Genomic DNA, 22462 nt, shown 5'->3' with positions numbered 1-22462 from the left:
TATATATATATATATATAATTGACATGTACTTGTTTTTGGTTTATTTCCAGGTTTTGAAACATTGACATTGGGGGTCTAGTTTAATGATCTTAACTGTGGCAGACCCAAGTGCCGACACTCTCTTTACCTCGTACCGCACCTTATGTCGTCTTAATAACATTAAAACATACAATCAAAATACAGTGAAATGAGGTTCACAAAAAAAAGATGCCAGTATTCAGTTCCTCCTTTTTTTTTTAGCTCATTTAAAATAGACCCATTGTGATATTGATTTATTCTGTTGTTCTTTTGGGAGGGCAGGGGAGGATGTTTGGAACTTACAGATGTACCCTGATTGAATCTGTTATATTACCTTTTTTTTTTTTTTTTTTTTTTGTAATGCAGTTCTGAAAAGAGACTTTTTCATAAAGCCTGAGAGCCACGTGATATGGTAATAATGAGACTGTGGTTTCCTGTGTGTTTTGTTTTTGTTTATAAAAGGAATTAAATATAATCAGTTGCTTTATTTGTATCTTCTTTAATAACCGGTATGTTTGTTAACTCTGTAAACCATGCTTTTGCAAGTGTGTAAATTGTTAAATACCATGGCATTTTACTTTTCCATCTTTAACTCCTTGCTAAAGATGCCTTGAAACACATAATACAATTGCCTATTTGCACAACATTGACATTTTAGTGTTTTGTAATCTATCCAATACATGGCAGGCTTGATTGGTAAGCATGTGTCAGATAAAATACATTCTGCAATTTGTTTTAATGTATCTATATATATATTTCTCTGCCTTTTTTTCATTGCAATGTACATGATTTAGAGAACATGTTCTATTAACACTTTGCTAGCATGTGTTTAACATTTGTGTAAAGCCTTATTTGTATATATTTAACATTCTACATTTGCAACCTTTGAACTCTGGTATAAATGTCTGTTTATTGCCACATTTTCACTGTTTGCACATAAACGTGGTTTACTGTTCAGAGTACTGGCTGGTTGTTACTTATTCATTTTTTTTAAATACATTCAAGTCGGATCTATTCCTTTTCAGGGTGATTTGTGTATTGAGCCCCCTGTAAAAAGCTATTGTTTTGATTTCAACCTGGTAAAACATAATTTGCAGTAGGTACCTACCAGGGCTCACTGGAATGGTCTGTTACATACATTTGAGACTGCCCTGATGCTGATGGTGTAACTTTGACAATTGGAAACCACACCTTCCCTGATATCACACTAAATCAGAAACAAAATATAGAGGACTGAAAAATAAATCTGTCACAAATCTGAATGGACGGCAACCATAGTCTACTTTCAGGTTCAACCCACATTGAAAATATTTGAACTGCTCACAAGCACTATATGTACTGGCTACATACTGAGCATCCTGTACCTATACAAGAACACAGATAAAGCGATATACATATTCAATAGCAAGCACATTCTTCTGTACCAAAAAAGGTAATCATTTTTAATGCAACTTTCAATTAACTAAGCATTAATCCATCTGCTTCCTTCCAAAAAAAGGAAGGAAAATGATTATTTCCTGAAATACGTTCTAATGGGAAAGGCATGCAAGGATATGTAAAATTCCATTATCCATTCAAACTACAACTTCGACACACGTAAAATATTTAACCAGACCAGGACTGCAATTACCCTTTTGACCTTTTAAATTGTATGCAATTAAAAGTATATACTTTGTGCTAATGGATATCCAAATGTGTGTTTCTGGTTTTTGTGTTAAGGTTATTGTACTTAAGAAAAGGCCAAGCAGAGATCAAAAGTATTTTTCCTATTCATTGCATAAATCTAAACCTCTCCAAATGTGTTTTTTTGAACATGACAGTATGCAAGAATCAATGGTTCTCTGCCCTGAAGGTGTATTGCCCACATTGTCAGTTATGACTATTGAACCATCCAAGGTCAATGTTTGGATCTGACAACTGATTGCATTGGCAACATTAATTGCATTAACAAACTGTCAATTTATTTATTGACATATCCTTTGGAAATATGACAGACCTATGACACATAGAGAATAATGCATGGGGTAGTGTGTGATTTAATTTAAATTCTCATGTATCACACACTATCGCATGCAGGATTTTTTTTTAATCTCTGGTGAGCATTTTTTTCCAGCCAGAGTTCTAAAGTTCTGTGTTTTTTTGTGGGGGGCTTACAGTAATTGGTCTATGAGAGTGAGTTATTCAGCTATGCGAGGTACAGTTGGAATTCCTTTGTTTGGCAGCTAGCGCTCTGTCGCGCTCTGTTGCTGGTGTTAATGAGCGCGCCCGGTTATTACGGGAACTATCAATTGGATGAGCCCACTGAAAACATTGCTCACCAGTTATTACATAACTATCTGTTTTGAGCTTTTACTGTTTCTTGTTGCGCATCAAATGTGTTTCTTTATTTGCAGACCACTTTATTAAGGATAGTGTAAACTGATGCACAAGTCTAAATTGATTATCTATTAAGTTTCTTTTTTGTACTGCTGAATATCCTATGTTTGAGAGCTGTCGTTGACATGGAAGCCAAAGATAGCTCAGATAGTACATGGAAGACATCTTGCATATAATCTTGGACACCACTGACATGTGAGACTGGTCTGTAATAATAATGAAGTGATATTTTGACAACACTGAAGAATGGTTCAGCGGTCACAACTTCCCACTGTAACAGAATAGTGTTAATACACAAAGTCAGTTGAAACAAACATGCAAAGGAGCAGCCAGTTCCTCAGAGAGAACCTTGAAGACCTGTGTACCAGTCGCTTTGCTTGGGTCAAACTTTACTAAAAATATTATTTTATTATAAATGCTGCAGTTTTGTTTCAGAACTGGGCATTGGATTTGAACTCTCTTCTCCGCAATATGGGACCAATCGACTCTTCCTTCTCAACAGATAATTGTTTACAGGCTCTCTATGAAGATGAAATTATCGGGCCCAGTTCTTCAACTTTTCGTTTCTCAATGAAGAGTCTGTTCTGTGTGTTTTTACTCATTTCATTTGGGTATCAGCAAGGGTTTTCTCCAGTGAGACTTTGTTACACAAGCGCAGTTGAGGGAATGGGGGCGGAAAAAAGGGGCCTATAGAACTTGTTTCTCTCTTTAAAAAAGTGACTGACTACTATTCACAAAGGTTTTCTGTGTTTTGTTTGGATTTTGAATCACTGTTTTTTGAGCATTTGCCGCTTGTAAATGGGCTCTTCTAATTTTTATATTTTTCATTGAATTGTTATCACTTTATGAAACATTGTTATCTCAAACCTGGCTAGTTGTTGTCGGCGGGTATTACATTTTGGAGAAATAAGACAAATATGAGCTGTACATGAAATACTGTGTGACAACTGTAGCAGAAAAAAATTGTTTTCAATCATAGTTTATTAAAAAAAAAAAAAAAAGTATAATAATGTACATTTATGTTCCTTAGGTTCAAAACTCTAAAGCTTATGGACTTGAAGTACCTGGATAAATAATTACCTTTAAAATTACTTATTGATTACACATAGTGGTTGTGTATATGGGCATAGTAACAAAAGTAACTCATCTATAATTACACAGTATTTTCATTCCCAGCTCTGCATTTGCTTTCCTAGAATACTGAAACGGTATATTATATTATATTATATTACTCTATTGCATCCCATCTACCTTAGTAGAAACACGACCCACCACTGTCATTAGAATGTAAATCCAAGTTTCAAGTTTACAAGATGTCTGTTTCTTTAGGGAGTTGAGGGGGATAGTCATCTGCTAACAAGTATTTGCTTCAGCTAGTCCACCATTTTGAGTCATTATTTAGATCTACTTTCATCAGGAAGACACAGCCTTTTGTCCTATATGTTACAGAATGCATGTCAGGGATGCCATTTGAATAACACATGTATCTTGCATGTGATTAACACAAAAGTATATTTTACATTTGCCGTGTTTTCACATTTAAATTTTAAAGGACATGAAAATAAACAAATCATTACCACGTTTTAGAGAGCCAAACGTACAGTGTTACTGAATGTAGACTAATTAGTAAAAACATGATATAGCACTTATTATTATTATTATTATTATTATTATTATTATTGGGAAATTCCGAAACACCGCCTGAGGTTCTGGGACCGAGGTAGACTATACGGTAAATCGGGGATTATTGAAGCATTGCAACAAATACAAGTAGCAATTCAATTGAAATACAGCATGCTACACATACAGAAACTATTTTTTTTATGGGATATTATATTATGCACATGAATAACCCCCTTGTTGAAGCCGCACTATTGTTTACAGGAATGTCATTTTAAAGGAAGACACGCCCCGTTGCTTTATACTGCACTGACAGCTTTGTGTTGCGTGCAGGGTTAATAAGAGGTGGGATTTAGTAAAATAATCGCCTATCCCCTAATTTGACATAAAAACAGTAGCTACAAAGTGCATCAAACAATAGAGTAGATTTAGTTTTCCTAACTAAGCAGAACTCGGAGTAAAACACAATAAAACCGACAGATGCTGAATATCTTTTGTTAGGCAGAAGGTAGGTGTTTCTGCCGCACATCTGGATACAGTATGATGGAGAGATGCATTGTTTTACAGTAGCAAGAAGCAGTACATTGAAATGGATGCATTCATTTCCTTGGATTTGGCCTGAAAACAGCTAAAACAAACAGACAAGCCCTGCTTTTTTGTCCTGGACTTGAAGCAAATGGCTCTGCAGGCACGGATTTAAATCTGTTGCAGGTTACATCAGCCTTACGGCTGTTGTAATAATCACAAGTAATTCTTTCCCTGGATCGCAAACCAGCAACAGACTGGGTTTAAAGCTGTATCCAAAGGGATTTCCTTGACAAGGAATAACTATTTTATACACTTCATACATGCCAGCGTGTACTTTGTGGTCAGCTAAAATGTGTGTTTTTTGTTTTGTTTATTTGTTTTTTAAGTTCAACGCGCCTTGTAGAATGGAGTGTTTTTGGAGGAACTCGGGCTTGCTGCTATGATAGTAACATCCAGAATGGCACGTAAGTACAAATTATTTATTATTTAGTGGTCACACAGCGGCAGTATATATAGTAATGGGTATTATCAGTGCTCTGTGGCCGGTGTTTTGTATTATTATTATTATTATTATTATTATTATTATTATTATTATTATTATTAAACTGTTTCTTCTGTCATAATTTATAGTCAAAGTACTGTTTTCTAACCCATTATTGGCACATTTCCTATGTGTCATTTTTAATGAGTGCTGCACTTTTATAGACGTTTAACATTTTAACTGTGAAACACATACTGTATCTTTTAATATTATGTTATTGTTATATATTTAACAAAGAATGGAAACATCTGGAAACACTGATGCAGCACATCTCTTTAGCAATTACAGAAAGCGACAGTAAATTGAACAAATCGGCAGAGGGGATGCTTTTCCATCAAAGCGAATTAGTCCACATGACTGACTGTCTCTCTGCTAGCAAAACTGTTTGCTTTCTGTGCATTAATCTCTAGGCCAAACAGCACCAGGACAAAGCAAAATACTTTACATTGAAACCAGTAGTGGCCTGACTGTTAGGTCGTATAATAACTGAGGGAATATGCCGTTCTATACAGGCACAAAATAACCACTGGTACTTCCAAGGCCAGATGAAACTCAGAGAAAATTAGACAAAATCAAATATTATACGGCAGATACTGTATACTTTATATAGAGTAAACAGTTTTCAAAATATTTGTTTTCTTATAGGAAAAAATATATGTATTATTTGATAAGAGAATGTTAAAAAAATACTGAAATATTCTATATTTAATATTCCAGTATTACAAGGATATTCCTGCAATTTTATGTTTATCATAAGTCATGTAGAAAGGAAAACTCGTTTTCAAGTAGTGATTGACTGCTAGAATCAGAAAATATCCAATGTCATTAATTTACAGCTGACCCTGAGTCACTACACAACATTATATTGAAATATATTAATCTTGGTGCCTGCAGATTATTATTATTATTATTATTATTATTATTATTATTATTATTATTATTATTATTATTTATTTCTTAGCAGACGCCCTTATCCAGGGCGACTTACAATTGCTACAAGATATCACATTATTTTTACATACAATTACCCATTTATACAGTTGGGTTTTTACTGGAGCAATCTAGGTAAAGTACCTTGCTCAAGGGTACAGCAGCAGTGTCCCCTACCAGGGATTGAACCCACAATCCTCCGGTCAAGAGTCCAGAGCCCTAACCACTACTCCACACTGCTGCCAGATAATAAGTTCAACTCATATGATGCGTAATATTTCACAATATTTAAAGGATTAATTGAAAATCCAAAGTTGCTATTATTTATTGTGTGTTCTACCTTAATCTATTCCACAGACAACTGATTGGAGAGTGACTGGATTCACAGATTGAACACTCAGACTGGACCTACATGACTATTCATGTACAGACTGATCCATCACAAAGCACTTTAGAAACACAAGCAGTCACCTATACATGCAGGTGCAGACTGATAATCACCTTTCTTTAATCATTATTGGCTATTATCTGGGAAACGCTGTACAGTCATGCATTACCCTCCATTAACTGGGAAACTGTGATGCACACACTTCCAATAAGCAAAAGAACACAACAATTTGCAGAATAAACCTTTGCATTTTTATGAAGTGCAAAATCCACACCTTCAGAAAAGCCACTGTAAAGAAGTATTATTTGAAAAGGTTAAATTGGATGAAGGAACTATGAACGAAGGAGCTGGGTGTGCGACTACAAAGGTTGTAGTAGAGAAAGGGTTCTGTTTTCAAAATGTAAATGCTGACACACCCACTGTCACTCAAGGGGGTGATCAGTTAAGCAAGAGTGCTGTGTTGAAACAGGAGTCTATTGAAAATGTACCAGAAACGGAAACGCAAGAAACCCAGGCAAGCTGTCGACAGAGATCCAGAGTGACCAGCAAAATGTTAGGTAATGTAATTGACTCGGCTGTGAAGAGACAGCAGGACTTGGACACTGAGAAATATCATAGGAGAAACACTGGCGGTGAACAAAATATAAACCAAAAGGCATGGGCGATTTTTCAGGAGAATTCCGATTTTCAAACTTTGCAAATTACATCACACGATAGTCCGACAGGTGTGGGTGAACATGAACTGTCCAGAACTTCTCAACTGGCGTCACTTGACCCAGCTGAAGGCCGGGATAATTCGATTAGTAGGAATGGAATGAGAGGGGAAAGCAACGGCGGCGCACAGACTAAAGTGCCCTGTAGTCTGAGCCCTTCCTTATGTTTTTCTGCCATAACCAAAGACGAAACGGAAAGGAGCACTTCATTAAGTAAAGAAACCCGAATTGTTCAAAGTCAGTGTCAAATTAATAACGCCAAGGCTACGTTGGAGGAGGAGGGGACCTCAGCGCCTGTTACTTATTGTGTCGAAATAGGAACAGAGCCCAGAAATGAGTTGGGTCATTTGGTCAGTCCGGGGTACAGAAGTGATCGGAGCGAATTCGAAACAATACGAGGAAATACGAACCTGGAAACAACTCAAGGACGTTGGGAAAGTGGAAATGGAGTCAGAAATCTGTATAGTTTCAAAGAGCCAGATTTAGTGATTGAAGTGGCTGGAAAGAAAATCCGGGCGCACAAATCCATTCTAGCAGAGAAAAGTGACTATTTCAAAGCACGTCTGTCAAGAGATATTCTGAAAGTGAAAGGGGTAAGTTATACAACTTTAAAGGTTCTCATAGATTATATATATTCTTCCAGAATGGATGTTAACAAAGAGAATGTGGTAGAGGTCATTACCGGGGCTAAAATTCTGCAAATCTCCTGCGCAGTAGAGTCTGCAATGAACACGATGGCGGGTCAGATAACGATGGAGAACTGCTATGAGATTTTAACCATAGCCAAAAAGCAAAGATTAAATGAGTTGAAAGACACAGCATACAGATTTATGAGTGATAACTTTCTGCAGATTTTAAGGGAATCTGCTGTATATGGACGTTTAACGGGATCTGAGAGGGATTTGATTCTGAAAGCAAGAATGGAAGGGAAAAAATGCCTAATGGTGGCTGAAATAAACGATGTTTACGACCGTGTCGGCAGCAGACCTCAAAGCAGAGATAACAGCCGTCCACAGAGTCCATTGTCTGTAGTTTCTTTTGAGGAAAATCATTTGATTTATTACTATAATGAAGCACTTAAAGACTGGAGACAATTGACCCAGATGCCAGAGGAGGTAAACACAAAGGGGTGTGGAATTTGCACCATGTACAACTATCTTTTTATAGCAGGTGGAATAAGGGGACACGGCGACAAAGGGAAGCTTTCGGATAAAGTGTTTTGCTACAACCCTTTTACTGATAACTGGAGCGAAATTAGACCACTAAATCAACCTAGATCTCAGCTGAAACTGGTCTCGGCGGATGGCTATCTGTATGCAATAGGGGGTGAATGTCTGTTCACAGTGGAGAAGTACGATCCTAGGATCGACAGATGGAGCCCTGTCGCCCCCCTGCCTAAAGGAGCATTTGCAGTGGCGCATGAAGCAACTACCTGCAACGGAGAGATCTACGTTTCGGGAGGGTCTCTCTTTTATCGCCTTCTCAAATACGACCCGAAAAGAGACGAGTGGCAGGAATGCCCGTACAACAACAGCAGAAAGAAATCGACAGACATGGTTGCTTTTAAAAATTTTATTTATAGGTTTGACGTTAATCGTGACCAGGGTGTCAATGTATTCAAATACAACACCATTGTGAAATTGTGGAACGACAGCGCCTCTTTGAGACAGAGCAACCCGTTGCCTTTCAGATGCGCAGTCATAGGCAACTGCATTTACTGTGTAAACAAATCCCACACGCTGCAGTTTATTGTGCAGGAGGACACCTCACAGTTTCGACCAGAAGAGCTTAAAGCTCCTTTTGAGGCTAAGGGGGTTCTCTTTCCCTTTATGCTCAGCCTTCCTGAGAAGTCCGATAAAACCACATAATGGTGTTGCGGTGTGGTACCAAGACAGTTTTATACAGAAATGTGAGCCAATGTGTTGCATTATGTACTTTAACTTTGTGTATTTTGGGTGGGGTGTAATGTTTGTAACTTCAATTTAAATGTTGAATGCTTCTTATGCATGCCGACTGAAGAACCGTCTTTGACATGCAGGCGATACATTTCTGGAGTACATTTCTTTAATAACAGTTCCTTGGTTTAACGGAATGCACTGTGACCCATTAACTGACTTTACTAACTACAGAATATGTACATTATTGTTATGTAATCGTGTTTTGCTTCATTGATTTTTGTTGTTGTTCGTTTTTTACTTAGATGGTATTAGTTTTAAAACAGCATTGATCCTGCTTTGCTGGGGGGGGGGGATCCTGACATGTTCCAGTAGAGTATGAAAATCTTTCATGTTTTAAGACGCACCTTAATTGATTCCATTTCCAGAAATGAATTATGCAAATATAACCTGTGAGAAAAAGGTTATTAAACGTGATGCCAGTATAAGCTGAAGCTATAAGTCACTTGGTCACATCATTATGCTGCTGCTGAGAGAAGAAAAACTTCACCACAGAGTAACAAAACCTGTCAGACAGTAGGATGCTAGCAATGTTTCTCAAAGCAAATGGCGGTTATTTTAAACAGTTAGTATAGACCTGCCAGATTTCAGTGCATTGCATGTTTACCACAGTGAATCGGCCCAAAGACTTTATAGTCACCTTGTATTTGGGATAATAGGCAACGTGACACAAATAGATTTTATAATCCTAAAAGCAGGGGTGAAAACTGCATTACAGTAATATTGCTAAAATGTCATTTCAGATGACGACAGAGGAGCATATTCAAAAAAGCATTTCCCAGAGTTGTAAGCTCATGTTATTTTCTAAAAACAAATAAAAAGGCTAAGATGCTTCACATAAATAACCCAGGGGTTTCAATAAAGTGGTTTCTTTTAGTTGTTTCTGGCTAGTTCTGTGACATTAGCATTTGTCTTTGTTCTTTTACAAAACATGGTAGCATGGTGGTAAATGTTTTGTGACTATGGCAATTTCATTTATGTTACTATTTTTTCTGTTGCCTTTTTTCTGTCTTTTTAGAGAGGTGGTATTTCTTGCAAAATATGTATTTTTGTGACAAACGGAGCACTTTTGCAGCTTCAAACAGATATTTCAATAAATAGCTTGTATGTGCTTACCACCTTCATAAGCTAGGGCTGCACCAATAGAATGAAATAACCTCTTCAACACTAAAACTGAATTTGTGTTTGTTTAAAAAAAACAATATTTAACTTTGCAGCTACAGTACAAATCTTTATCTTACCAGGTTGAACCAGAAATGGATTTAAAGACATATAACAAGTATCTTTTTTCAGTATGTAGCGATTTAACTTTTGAAAGAAGTGTTATGCTGAAAATGTATGTTGTTTTTTTGACAGTGGTAAAATGTTACCACACTTAGCTGAATTATATTGCATTGTAAATAATTGCGTTTTGAGTTTTGGACTGAATGTGTTGTAAAAAAAAAAAAAGTTTTAAAAACAGCTTTACTGACTGCACAGGCAAATGCTTTGTAATTGTCTATTGTATTTATTAACAGTTAACAACAATGGCTTTCAAACTGTTTGCTGCAATAAAATTGTATGAAACTCCTTATAGGCATATTCATGCTTGTGAATTGCTGAAATATTGAACCTTATTTAACAAGAATTAAGACAGCAATGGTTGTGCTGAAGTTAAATTTATTTAAGTTAATGAATAGATCTATTTACTGTGGCATGTTTTACTGTTATATTATGTCCTTTATTTTTCTTTGACAAAACATTTCCCTGCAACATAAATCCCATTAGTATTCAGTAGGTGGGATTTAAGGCACAGAACAGAAAATTTAGACTATTTCTTACTTTGTACCTAACATGATCAAATTTCAACCTTTTTCTGGTGTCTATAGGTATTTTAATGAACACATAGAGCACATGCCTATGCTATAAATTTGAATTGAATGTGTTTTGGTAAGGATTTCCTGGATATTTTGTCAGACCAGTTCTAGAATTGGCCATTTCAAATAAAAATATATATTTCAAGTTCTCAAGTTTTCGAATACAAGTTCCATGACAGACAGAGGCTGCTATACGTAAAACTACTCAAAATAATACTGTACCAGGGCCAAGCAGTACACAAAGCAAGTCAAAGCCAGTGGGGTCACGAGGCGTGACAGCCATGCTGAGTACAGGTAAGAAACAGAAACCATGTCCATTTAAATGTGACACTCACTCTTGGTTTTTCATTGCTTTTGAAAAACCTGACATCTAGTGGCCAGTAATTAATGTGCATGCTAATGTTACTTTTTTTTTTATAAAAATACACGTGCATTATTATAAGATAGCATTATACATGTTGCAGATCAGAGATTTTCTGTCGTGGATAATTATGTTACTTGATTATAAATGGTCAGCTGTTTAAAGATCCTATTTCAATAATTCATGAATCTGATGAATTCACGGTTATGCCATGACAGCACTTTACTGTATTTATGCCCTTCTCTAACTGACTGTTTCTAGTGTTCAATTTTTTCTCACTGGATTGGTAATGGACCAGAAAGCACTTCCATTTTTAGTGTTGACCTTAATGGATTAGCTAATAGCTTTTCTTACACTGCAGACAGTGTCAGTAAAAGTGCCTCTTCATAATCTTTCATGTATAGGCAAAAAAACAAAAACCTGACATCTAGTGACCAATAATGTTATAATAATGACGTGTCATAGATCTCTTTACTGTTGGCTTCTATGTTGTTGTTTTTTTTAACAGCCGTGGCAAAAAGCAGGTGTCAGAAATAAGAGGTATATGGTAATGAGCTTGCCTTTTTTATAATTTATTTATTTTCAGTTAACTTGTCATTAACAACAACATTGTAAATCATTTGACTTCACAAGAAATAATTAATAAGAAATATTCTGATTCTGCATCTGTGTGTGTTTTTTTGACAGCTAGAAAATTGTGATCCAACTGCATTGAAATAGTGTTCAGGGCCTTGGTTGTGTCTGACTTTCTACCAAGTTTCAGATTGCTTAGTCAAAATGTACTGCTGTAGTGGAAATGGATTTGATCAACTTAGAAACGTGTGCTCTAACTGTTTAAAATAGATTCAGGACTTTGGTTGTATCTGACTTTCTGCTAAGGTTCAGGATATTTCATACACAGAAATAGATAACATACATTCATACTTACAGATAAAATATATACATTTTATTCTCCATTTTCAATAAAAATATAACTTCTAAATCTGCCAAAATTGCCAATTTGGGCAATTTGATACAATTTGCAAATGCATAAAACTGAACAACAGAATAAATGCTTACATTTTTTTTAAACTAAAATATTCTGAACTGCAACATTACTTACTGTTTGTGTCCTTTTTTAAATGTGTAAAACTGACATGCAGCCCTGATGTAGCTGAAAACCAAAGCTTGTCAAACGATGGAAACATTTGGAGAAATCTCTTCTGATTGCCTCTGATTCTGCTCTGTAGCTAAGGAATCAATTTACAGTTCTGGTTGCTGAAAGATTGTCCTATTCTACATACTGTGCAGCTCTCTGTCCATGTGTGAATAACAAACAAAAGAAAACATAACAATGTAACAAATGATCCACCTAAATTACTACATGATGTACTTTATTATTATTTATTTCTTAGCAGACGTCCTTATCCAGGGCGACTTACAATTGTTACAAGATATCACATTATACATTATTTCACATACAATTACCCATTTATACAGTTGGGTTTTTACTGGAGCAATCTAGGTAAAGTACCTTGCTCAAGGGTACAACAGCAGTGTCCCTCACTGGGGATTGAACCCACAACCCGCCAGTCAAGAGTCCAGAGGCCTAACCACTACTCCACACTGCTGCCTACTGAATGACTACTGCATATTTTCTTGAGTTACGAACCAAATTACTACAGTAAGTGTTAAATTTACCAAGTCAACACACCCGCGATTCAATTTGAGGATTAAAGAGTAAGTTTAGATTAAAAAGTAAATAACTTCAAATTATTTTTTTAATTTTTTTTTTTTTTACTGTGCCCTAACCTTTTTCTGATGTTCGATATCATACCGTGTGGTAAAAAGAAAATGAAATTTGAAGCTACTTACTATTTAATAAAATAATGGAATGGCATTTGTCAGCTTCAACACTAAAACTTTAGTCAGTGTTGTTGCAAACAAATGAGCAAATCAGACAGAAGCATAAAGCTCAAAGCACAAGCTGCTATAGATAAACATACAGAACACACATAACAAATATTAAGAAAAAATGACAGCCCCAATGATACGTAATCCCCAGTATTCCAGTTAGCCAATATTTCTTGTGCTAACATCAATATCCCTCCATCTCCCCCTTACAAGAAGCCAAATATCATATCAATACAACGCTGTCATTTCTATGTCTTCCGTTGACAATTGTATTCACAAATCTGTTCAATAAAATCATGTTCTACTAAATACTGGTGTGTTTGCCTTGATCTCCTGAAATGTAACACATTAAATATTATGTAAATGTATTCTTGTTGTGCTATTATGATCAAGCATGGATAATTATTTTTCTTATAGAAAGTGAAATGTATAGGAAATACCTTGTTAATCTGAATTAACAGCTTCAGTGTCATTTGCAAAAATAATCACAAAACTAAATTAAATAATAAAAAAATACCCATATTATATCCATGGTAGACTTAAAACCACTGCATTCAGTTCTTCTGATTATTATTATTATTTATTTATTAGCAGACGACCTTATCCAGGGCGACTTACAATCGTAAGCAAATACATTTCAAGTATCACAGTACAAGTAATAATACAATTAAGAGCAAGATAAATACAATGACTTTGGTTCAAGCAAGTACAAGTGTGACAAAATACAATTCAATAATACAGCAGATAACAGTGTCAGTGATAGTTACATCAGGATATGATTAAATACAAAATACTACAGATTAAACACTTGGCAGATTACAGTACTCTGAAGTACAGGATTAAATGCAGTAAAACGGGGCAGATAAGAGCAAGTAAAGTGCATTTAAGGAAGGGTGATAAGTGTCCCAGTGGAAAAACAGAGGAGTTCTACAGGTGCTGTCTGAAGAGGTGAGTCTTAAGGAGGTGCCGGAATGTGGTCAGGGACTTCTGAAAGAGTAATTCCGTTGGAAACTGAGGTAAAATAAATGTTTTATGTGAAACAGCACGGTTTAATTGAGCAATCCTAATTGCAATATATATTGTAACTCAAAATTATACTTACTATTGCTTAAATCATCTTAAGGGTGTCAGGACACCTTTTAGTCAAAAATAAAATGAAGGAAAAAAAGCCTTACCAGGTGCGCATAAGGAATAAAGAATCCAAATTTTGCTAAACCACTGTCAAAAACCCAAATCAAGAAGACTCTGTCTTTCCACAACCCAAGATCTACGATGAACCCTTTTATTGGTGAGGTACTGAGATTCTCAACAACACTTCGAGAATATCCTGCAACACACATTTAAAACACTTTGGTTACATTCTTTTCAGTCAATCACACACTACTGCCAGTAAGAAACAATGAAAAACTATTTCTCATGAACTACGTTTTTGGAAACGTTTTAAGGTAAGTACTGTAGGAAAACATTTTTCAAATGAGCAGTCTTCACAGATACATTTATGGCCAAAACGTTGTGGTATTTGGCCATTTGTTTATCACATGCTGAACTATGCAGTATCTGCTCAACATGTTAAGGATAAAGTTGGAAGTATATTTATTACATGTATATTTATTACATGGGGGGGGGGGGAAAGGTCTAAAAACCTCTTCATACAATGTAGGATGTTTTTTTATTCATGTGATAAAATGCATACAAACTTTAAAATTTCCGTTTGCAGGTGACCCCTAAACTTTATCATTTACTTATTTTTAAGCAATGTAAAACAAATCAACTGCTGCAGCTACTATAATAAAAAATGTTGCAAAAATAAACTAAATAAACATAGTCCTTTGCACATAGTAAAAACATCCACAAAAAAATTGCAATATATAGAACACTTTGTCAATGAATGTGTAAAACAGTAAAACCCCATTATAGCAGGATAGCGTCAGAAATGAGACTCAGAGACAAGAAAAGCTGCAGTTTAAGCGTGTATGCACATGTCTAATAAACAAAGAACGAAACACAGGAACTAAACAAACAAGCACAAAGGCCAAAATACACGGTTTAAACAAAACAATACAGTCGTCAAACACTAATGTCAGGCTGGGCATTCGCTTTCACTGACCAACACAAACTACAGCACATACACAGTGAAACACTTCCCTAAACAAACAATTTCTCCTTGCTTTAATACATATGGCCACTCCCCAGTTAGCATAAATTACCTAAATGAGGAATGGCCACACCTGTGATTGCTGGCAGGGGCGGATTTAACCCCATCCCTGCCAATCTTACATTCCCTCACACACACACTATTTACACCAGCAGGGCTTCTGCCCTGCCACACATATTTGAATAATCTATCCATCGACATCAGGGTTTTTCTTTCTCGCTTTTTTGTGGTGAAAATGCGGCAGGCTGCATGTCGAACACCCTCCCGTAATTTAATATTAATTAGGTCATTTGATTTTTGAATAATTGGTCTCCCTAAAATAAAACTACATGTAAACCCAAATTGCACAAAGCTACTATCAAACTAGCGTGGCAAAAAGGTAACACTTCTTTTTACTTTTGCATATCAACCTTGCCAATGTTAGAAAAGTCTCTCTGCAATTCTCATAACCCCCACTAGATGGCGCAATTATAATGGTAACCACAGTTGTGCTAACATGTTCTTTCATTTATTTGAAGCGTACCTACTGTCAATTATAAATAGCAAAATATTGTTAGAAAGTATAGCCAGAAAACAAGACTGTTTCTGAAGCTTAACTTAAAAGGATTGATCAAAATAAATGATATGCAGCACACACTTTTGTGTAAGATAGCTGTCACATGATAAATTAATTTGTTGTGCCCATGGCATCCCTGCCATGTATTCTTCATTAAAACTGCTTCCCCATGTAATTCAGTTTCAGTAAAAATGGCGGAGACTCCAAATAAAACAGACTCCAGGATAATTTCAAAAGATTTAGCTGACAGACATGTTTGTAGCAGTCTCACATAAAAGTAGTTCACTATGACCTACATCTGCAGCATGTACTTATTTTTATACATACACGTAAGCCCTACATAATACATATGGCAGGAGCCTCATATATTGTTAGATGCTAATTCTCTAAATAACTTGTGGTAAAGAATGTCCTTAGGTCTGATCACGTCTGGATAAGCGTGTCTGGATGAAACATACATGCATACTGTACAACGGACAGGTACCAGTATTTCCCCATGATTTGATGCTAAATAACTTGGTTTCATCTCAATTGGATATATACAGTTGTAGTCAAAAGTTTACATACCCCAATGGAAATTTATAATTTATAGAAATTTCTCGAAAACAAATAACTATAGGAACAATCTTTTGTAGCAAAAGTTGTGCTTTTGTGCATTTCAGCAATTTTTTTTGCAAAACTCCAAAAATGCCTATTCAAAAGTATTCATACCCTGACAAAGAAAATGAAATTAATAGCTAGTTGCGGCACCTTTAGTAATAACAACCTCTTTTAAACGATTAGGATATTTGTCAATTAACTTTTGGCACGATTCTTTAGTGATTTTTGACCATTCTTCAACGCAAAATTGTTACCAGTTCATTCAAATTCCGAGGACTTCTCTTGTGCACAGCCTTCTTCAACTCATACCAGATTCTCAATCAGAATTAGATCGGAACTTTGACTAGGCTATTCCAGATTTAACCATTCTGAAGTAGATTTTGATGTGTGCTTTGGATCGTTGTCGTGTTGGAATGTCCAGTTGCGCTTTAAAACAAGTTTTGTAGTGGAGGTTTTCAGATGATTGGCCAATATCCTTTGGTATGCTATGGAATCCATTTTACCATGTATTGGAACTAAATTTCCTGTGCCATTAAAAGGAATATACTTAAGTTATAGTAGGTATGGTGTTCTTTTCTTTGTACGCCTCACCAGACTTTCTCCAAACATAATGACTATCAGTGTGACCAAATAGCTCAATTTTGTTTCATCACTCCACAAAACCTTTGACCAGAACTCATATCCATCATTCAAATGCCGTTTTGCAAACTTTAAGCGATTGTCCTTTTGATGTTCTTCCTTAGCCTGCGACCATCGATACCTTCACCATGCAATACTCGATCTATAGTTGAAATGAAAACTCCAGTCCCACTTGCAGCCAATTCACTTTGAATATCTTTGGCAGTCAATCTCGGATTGTTATTAACTTTCCTCACAATTCTTCTACTTGTTCTTGGTGAAAGAACCTTCTTTCTTCCAGACCGAGGGATAATAGAAACTTATTGATAATAGAAACAATAGTTGAAATTGGGATACTCAAATGCTTGGAAATCTTCTTGTATCCTTCTCCAGCTTTATGACAATATATAATTTTCTGCCTAAGGTCTTCAGATAGCTCTTTACTTTTTCCCATATTGACTTATTGGTAATGACAGCAATCATCCTATGCCTAACCCTTTTATACTCTGTAAGAATGTTCCCCTACAATCCAGCATTTTCTAGACTTTTCTAGAATTAGGTTCAGCATTATCATACTGAAATTTCTACCACCTTGTAGACAATACTATCATAGCATCAAAGAGTATGAATACTTTTGAATTGGCATTTTTGGACGTTTGCAAAAAAAAATGCTGAAATAAATAATTGTAAACATCTATGAAATACACAAAAGCACAACTTTTGCTACAAAAGATTTTTCTGTAATTATTTTTTTGTGAGAAATTTCTAGAAATTATACATTTCCATTGGGGTATGTAAACTTTTGACTACAACTGTATGTTAAAATGTTAGTGTGGCATTGTGACACGATGGCTCGTGTGGTGATGTCAAACCAGGAAGCAAATCACAACAGTACTGTGGTATGGAAGCACTGATGTGCGGGTTTTATTGAAAAATAAAAGGTTTAAACAGAAACAAAACACTACACTCAAAACAAAAGGCACAATGGCCAAAACAGCCAAACAAAAACAGACGTTAAACAAAAACATGCTGCTTTACACCAGCACAGGTAGCAATTGCTTTCTATTATGACACTCACGCCACACGCCTCACGCATTTTAACCCCATCCAGGCTGTCAAACAATAATAACAGTAAAACAACGTGTTTTTTAAAAAAACACAACACAGTACATTTAAATAATAATAATGCAACAAATCAGAGTAACTTAGACTCGAGGGTGAACGCAGGTGAACGCTGTCCACTCACTTTTTTTCAAGGGTGGACACCGTCCAACCACTTTTTTTGGGGGGGGGGGGGGGGGGGGGGGGAGTACAATTTTTCATTACGATTTTTTTTAACAAAAATCAATGAATAAAATATAAAATACTATATGAAGTGCATCCCCCACCATAAATAACTTGAAATTGCATTGATTTTCCGTGCTGAGTCTTGACAAAGTGAACAGGCCCCCCCACCACCACCACCACCACCACCACCACCACCACCACACACACACACACACACACACACACACACAAATACACAAATAAATAAATAAGAAATAGAACGGTCCATTTTTTATCTTCGTCAACAACCGTAAAACCGCCGTCGTGTATTTTATGAACGTTAGAATATTTAATTGTTATGACACTTAATATACGATGAAGAGGAGGAGTATAGAAGATTTTTTTGTTCCTGTCGGTAAGACGATAGTGACACAATCATATGTTTTTTGTATATTTTGTAAGGCACTGTTCAAGTTATCAATTTTATACAACAGGCCTATTATTACTAAGATTTTTTTTAGTAATTTGTGATTTGCATAGCAGGATTTAGGGGAGTTGTGTTTAACAGTAAGAGGTTCGTTTTTTTATGTAGCAAGAAATATTGGGTGTCCTCGTCCCTATATATTAATTGTGTTCTTTTAAGAATATTGTATTTGCGAGGAATTATTATTTTTTTTTTTTTGGTATATCGTGTCCGTATTCTGTCAAAGGATATTATTTGTTTTAGCCTTGTGTCCACATTGCTTTTAACATTATGTGGTAGAAGAATTACCTCTGCACTCACTTTACAGTTAACTTGTATGACATACTTACCAAACCAAACAGTATGTAAAATAATAGATTTTATTTTTTTTTAACTTTTAAACAGTTGCATAGTAATCGTTATTGTTCAGATTGTTCCATGTTGGTGTATTGGAACAGATATAGCTTGCATTTTTAAAATTGATTAATTTTGTTGACTTTGTTAATCTGGGCCTGCTTACATGGGATCAACTGGGTAGAGAAATAGGTAATCCGCCCTGAATAGAGCTGTAAATTTAATTAGGACTTTGTCACCCGGATCAGTGGGTCCTTGGGATGCGTATCCTGCTTCGTACTTTACAGTCCACTCACTATTTTCTGTAGGAGTCTAACTCTGCAACATATACAAAATAACACAAAACACGAAATAAGCACAGGGGCAGGGAGTACCCCGTCACAGACATACAAATGAGCCAGCACCTTCTTATAACCTCTTACTAATGCTTACTAACTTTTGTTGAAGAATGTCCTTACTAAAATGTATCAGATACCTGGATAAGCAGTTCTTTTAATTTGTGCTATAATGCTGGTGTGACAGACATACTTCCATACTTACTTCCGTATGCCTACACTATATAGAGTACATTGCCTGTGGGAGATCATTTGACAAGATAAGCAATGAAACTTCCAGACGTAAAGGGCATCTTAAATTTAACATGTACTGTACCTGGTGAACTCAGAGGTTTGTATGCAAAACCAGCCAGAAATTCCCATTATACCAGCAAATATGCACATGCGCTGTCTCCAGCCTACAGTCCTTATGAGGTATTGGTGGAGGCGGTTCTGGACCAGAGCACCTGCTGCTCCTCCGGACATTACAATCCTGGTGGCAAAAGAGTGCTGGGTCGTGAAATACTGACTTATCATTATCATACCTAGGAGACAAAAACAGGACATGTAACTCACTCACATCATTAAACCTGAGGCTTCTATTGGGAGAAAAACTACATAACATAAAAATTGTTGATGGTACTAAACTAATAATATTACATTGTGTGCTCAAGCTTAAAATTGAACAAGCATTTCAGCCAGTGCCCTCATTGGACAGTGCTGTTTCTTACAGCACTACACACTCATTTTGGACAATATTAAAGGTAACATTTAGGAGGTGATGTAAGGATATGTGCAGATTTGCGGGTGCAAAACCCCCATAATGCTGCAGTAAATCGTGTTTAGCAGCGTGTTTAGCAGCCATGAAGTCTGATTTTACTAGACGCTAAAAATGCAGCATATGTAAAGAATGGTGTTCACCTGACGTTCTGCACCTGTTATCAGATTTGCTCTTTGCCATCATTAATCCATTAAATTATACTGAAATGCATTCAACAAGTCAGAATTACGTAAACCTACAATATTGCGACGTGGGTCTTTTTTGGAAAAGTACAGCCTTAATAGATTGTAAAACCTTTCACCTAAAATTTCTCTGTTTCACTAACCGCATCTCTCTAAATAATGTTTGAAATTCTCCCTTTCGGGTTCTCTGTTGGTTGAGAGAAAGGATGTATACGACGTCACTTTGATTTTTTTTTTGTAATACTCTAGAATTTAAGGGGTACAAACTCGGCACATCTACTTAAATGTAAATGTATCCAATTTCGCAAATGTAGTGTTAAAATGAAAGCCTCTAAAGCTGTTAACTTCTGTTCTGTGATGCATTTCTTCAGTCTTTACAGAAAACAGCTCACTCAATTATTTCTGTATTTTTTAGCTGTCTGCCATTTACGTGCTTGCTCGCTCAGCTACAGGTAGTGGACAAAAAAATGGAAACACCTGGGTAAATGAGGGACACCAAGTATATTGAAAGCAAGGGCTTCCACACAGGTGTGACTCATGCGTTAATTAAGCAAATAACATCCCAGCATGCTTAGGGTCATGTATAAAAATGCTGGACAGGCCTGGTTGCCTATAATTATGGCTAGCATGGCTGCAAGAGGAGACCTCAGTGACTTTGAAAGAGGGGTGATTGTTGGGGCGCGTTTGGCAGGAGCTTCAGTGACCAAGACAGCTCAACTTGCTGATGTTTCACGAGCAACAGTGTCTAAGGTGATGTTGGCATGGAAAGACATCATCAGCAAAGGGCAACAGTGGGAGGAAGCACATACTCCAGGATCGTGATATCCGTGCATTAATTCGAAGTGCAAGGCAAAACAGACAAGCAACTACAGATCAGTTGATTTTCAAATTTCAACCTGGGGCGCGAGCAGCCAGTTGCATCAAAAACGGTCCGCCGAGAACTCCACAGAACGGGATACCATGGTGGCCCAACGCCCTATTAAGTGACTTTACATTGGTGTTTCCATTTTTTTGTCCACTACCTGTATGTCATTCGCTGACCATAGCTACACGTAAATGCTGCGTCCATATACACAACCAAACAAGTTATATACTCGCAGATTTGTATTTTCAGTGAATGACACAGACAGCCCAAGTCTCCCGGAACTTCCAGGAGTCTCCTTGATCTGCATAACATCCTCCCTTCTCCCGGAAATTATTGAAAACCTCCCGCAAGTACGTCTAAATGCACTGTCCCTGTTTCTGTAAAGGCTTTGCTGTGTTTGTATCAAACAGATCAGGCACGAAAGCCAAACTGCTAGCTTTGCTAAACAAGGTGCATGTTGGTTGGTGGGTAGGTACAGGGTAGTTCAAGTTGGTTGGTCAATAACCTGTCCATCAAACATAAGGTAATCACGACGACAGCAACAGTTTTGAAGGCGGGACATTAATATTAAGATTAAATAAATAATAGTATACCTGTATATATGACTATATACAGGGTGATCGGAAAGTGGTATGTTCCATAAACTAACATTATGTATACAACAGTATGGTTGTATATCAGTTATTGTAGTCTTCATACAACCCTTCAGTATACTATAGTAAAGTACTATATTAGGTATCGTTGTGTCTACTATTAAACAACCATACAATATAGTACACACTGTAGTATCTAGACTTTTACGAAGGGGGAGGGGGTTCAAGACTGTCATGAAGGGGGGATACCTGATACGAAACATACCGTTAAAGTAAGCAATATTTTGACATTTTTAATGAAGTTTGGGGGCCGGCCCTCCGGAACTGCCCATGTACTACAGTACCATAGTACACACTGCAGTGTATACTATAATATAACAATTCTGCAGTATACTGCAACACTATAGATTTTTCTTTTATATGGGATGTTGCAATTGGGGCTGATATTGACAGTGGCACTAATAACTATAGTAAATGTGAAGTCATATTTATTGACCAATTCAAAGGTAATGTTTTTTTTTTTATATGCATTTAA

At 36.3% G+C, this 22462-nt stretch overlaps 1 protein-coding gene across 2 annotated transcripts; it reads left to right on the top strand.

The window, feature by feature from the left end:
- Positions 1 to 4366: 4366 nt before the first annotated feature.
- Positions 4367 to 13477, top strand: LOC117411527 (kelch repeat and BTB domain-containing protein 11-like). Of its 2 annotated transcripts, XM_034019158.3 has the most exons (3): positions 4367 to 4523; positions 4930 to 5007; positions 6372 to 13477. In XM_034019158.3, exon 3 carries the CDS (start codon positions 6737 to 6739, stop codon positions 8981 to 8983), a length of 2247 nt encoding a protein of 748 aa, XP_033875049.3. In that variant the 5' UTR covers positions 4367 to 4523; positions 4930 to 5007; positions 6372 to 6736; the 3' UTR covers positions 8984 to 13477. The 2 variants fall into 2 exon arrangements, with proteins under 2 accessions (XP_033875049.3, XP_033875048.3); XM_034019157.3 differs by having other exon boundaries at positions 4367 to 5007.
- The last annotated feature ends 8985 nt before the right edge of the window (positions 13478 to 22462 follow it).

Source organism: Acipenser ruthenus, chromosome 6, assembly GCF_902713425.1.
Source record: "Acipenser ruthenus chromosome 6, fAciRut3.2 maternal haplotype, whole genome shotgun sequence".
NCBI classification, from domain to species: Eukaryota; Metazoa; Chordata; class Actinopteri; order Acipenseriformes; family Acipenseridae; genus Acipenser; species Acipenser ruthenus.
This window is presented reverse-complemented; position numbering and strand designations above follow the sequence as displayed.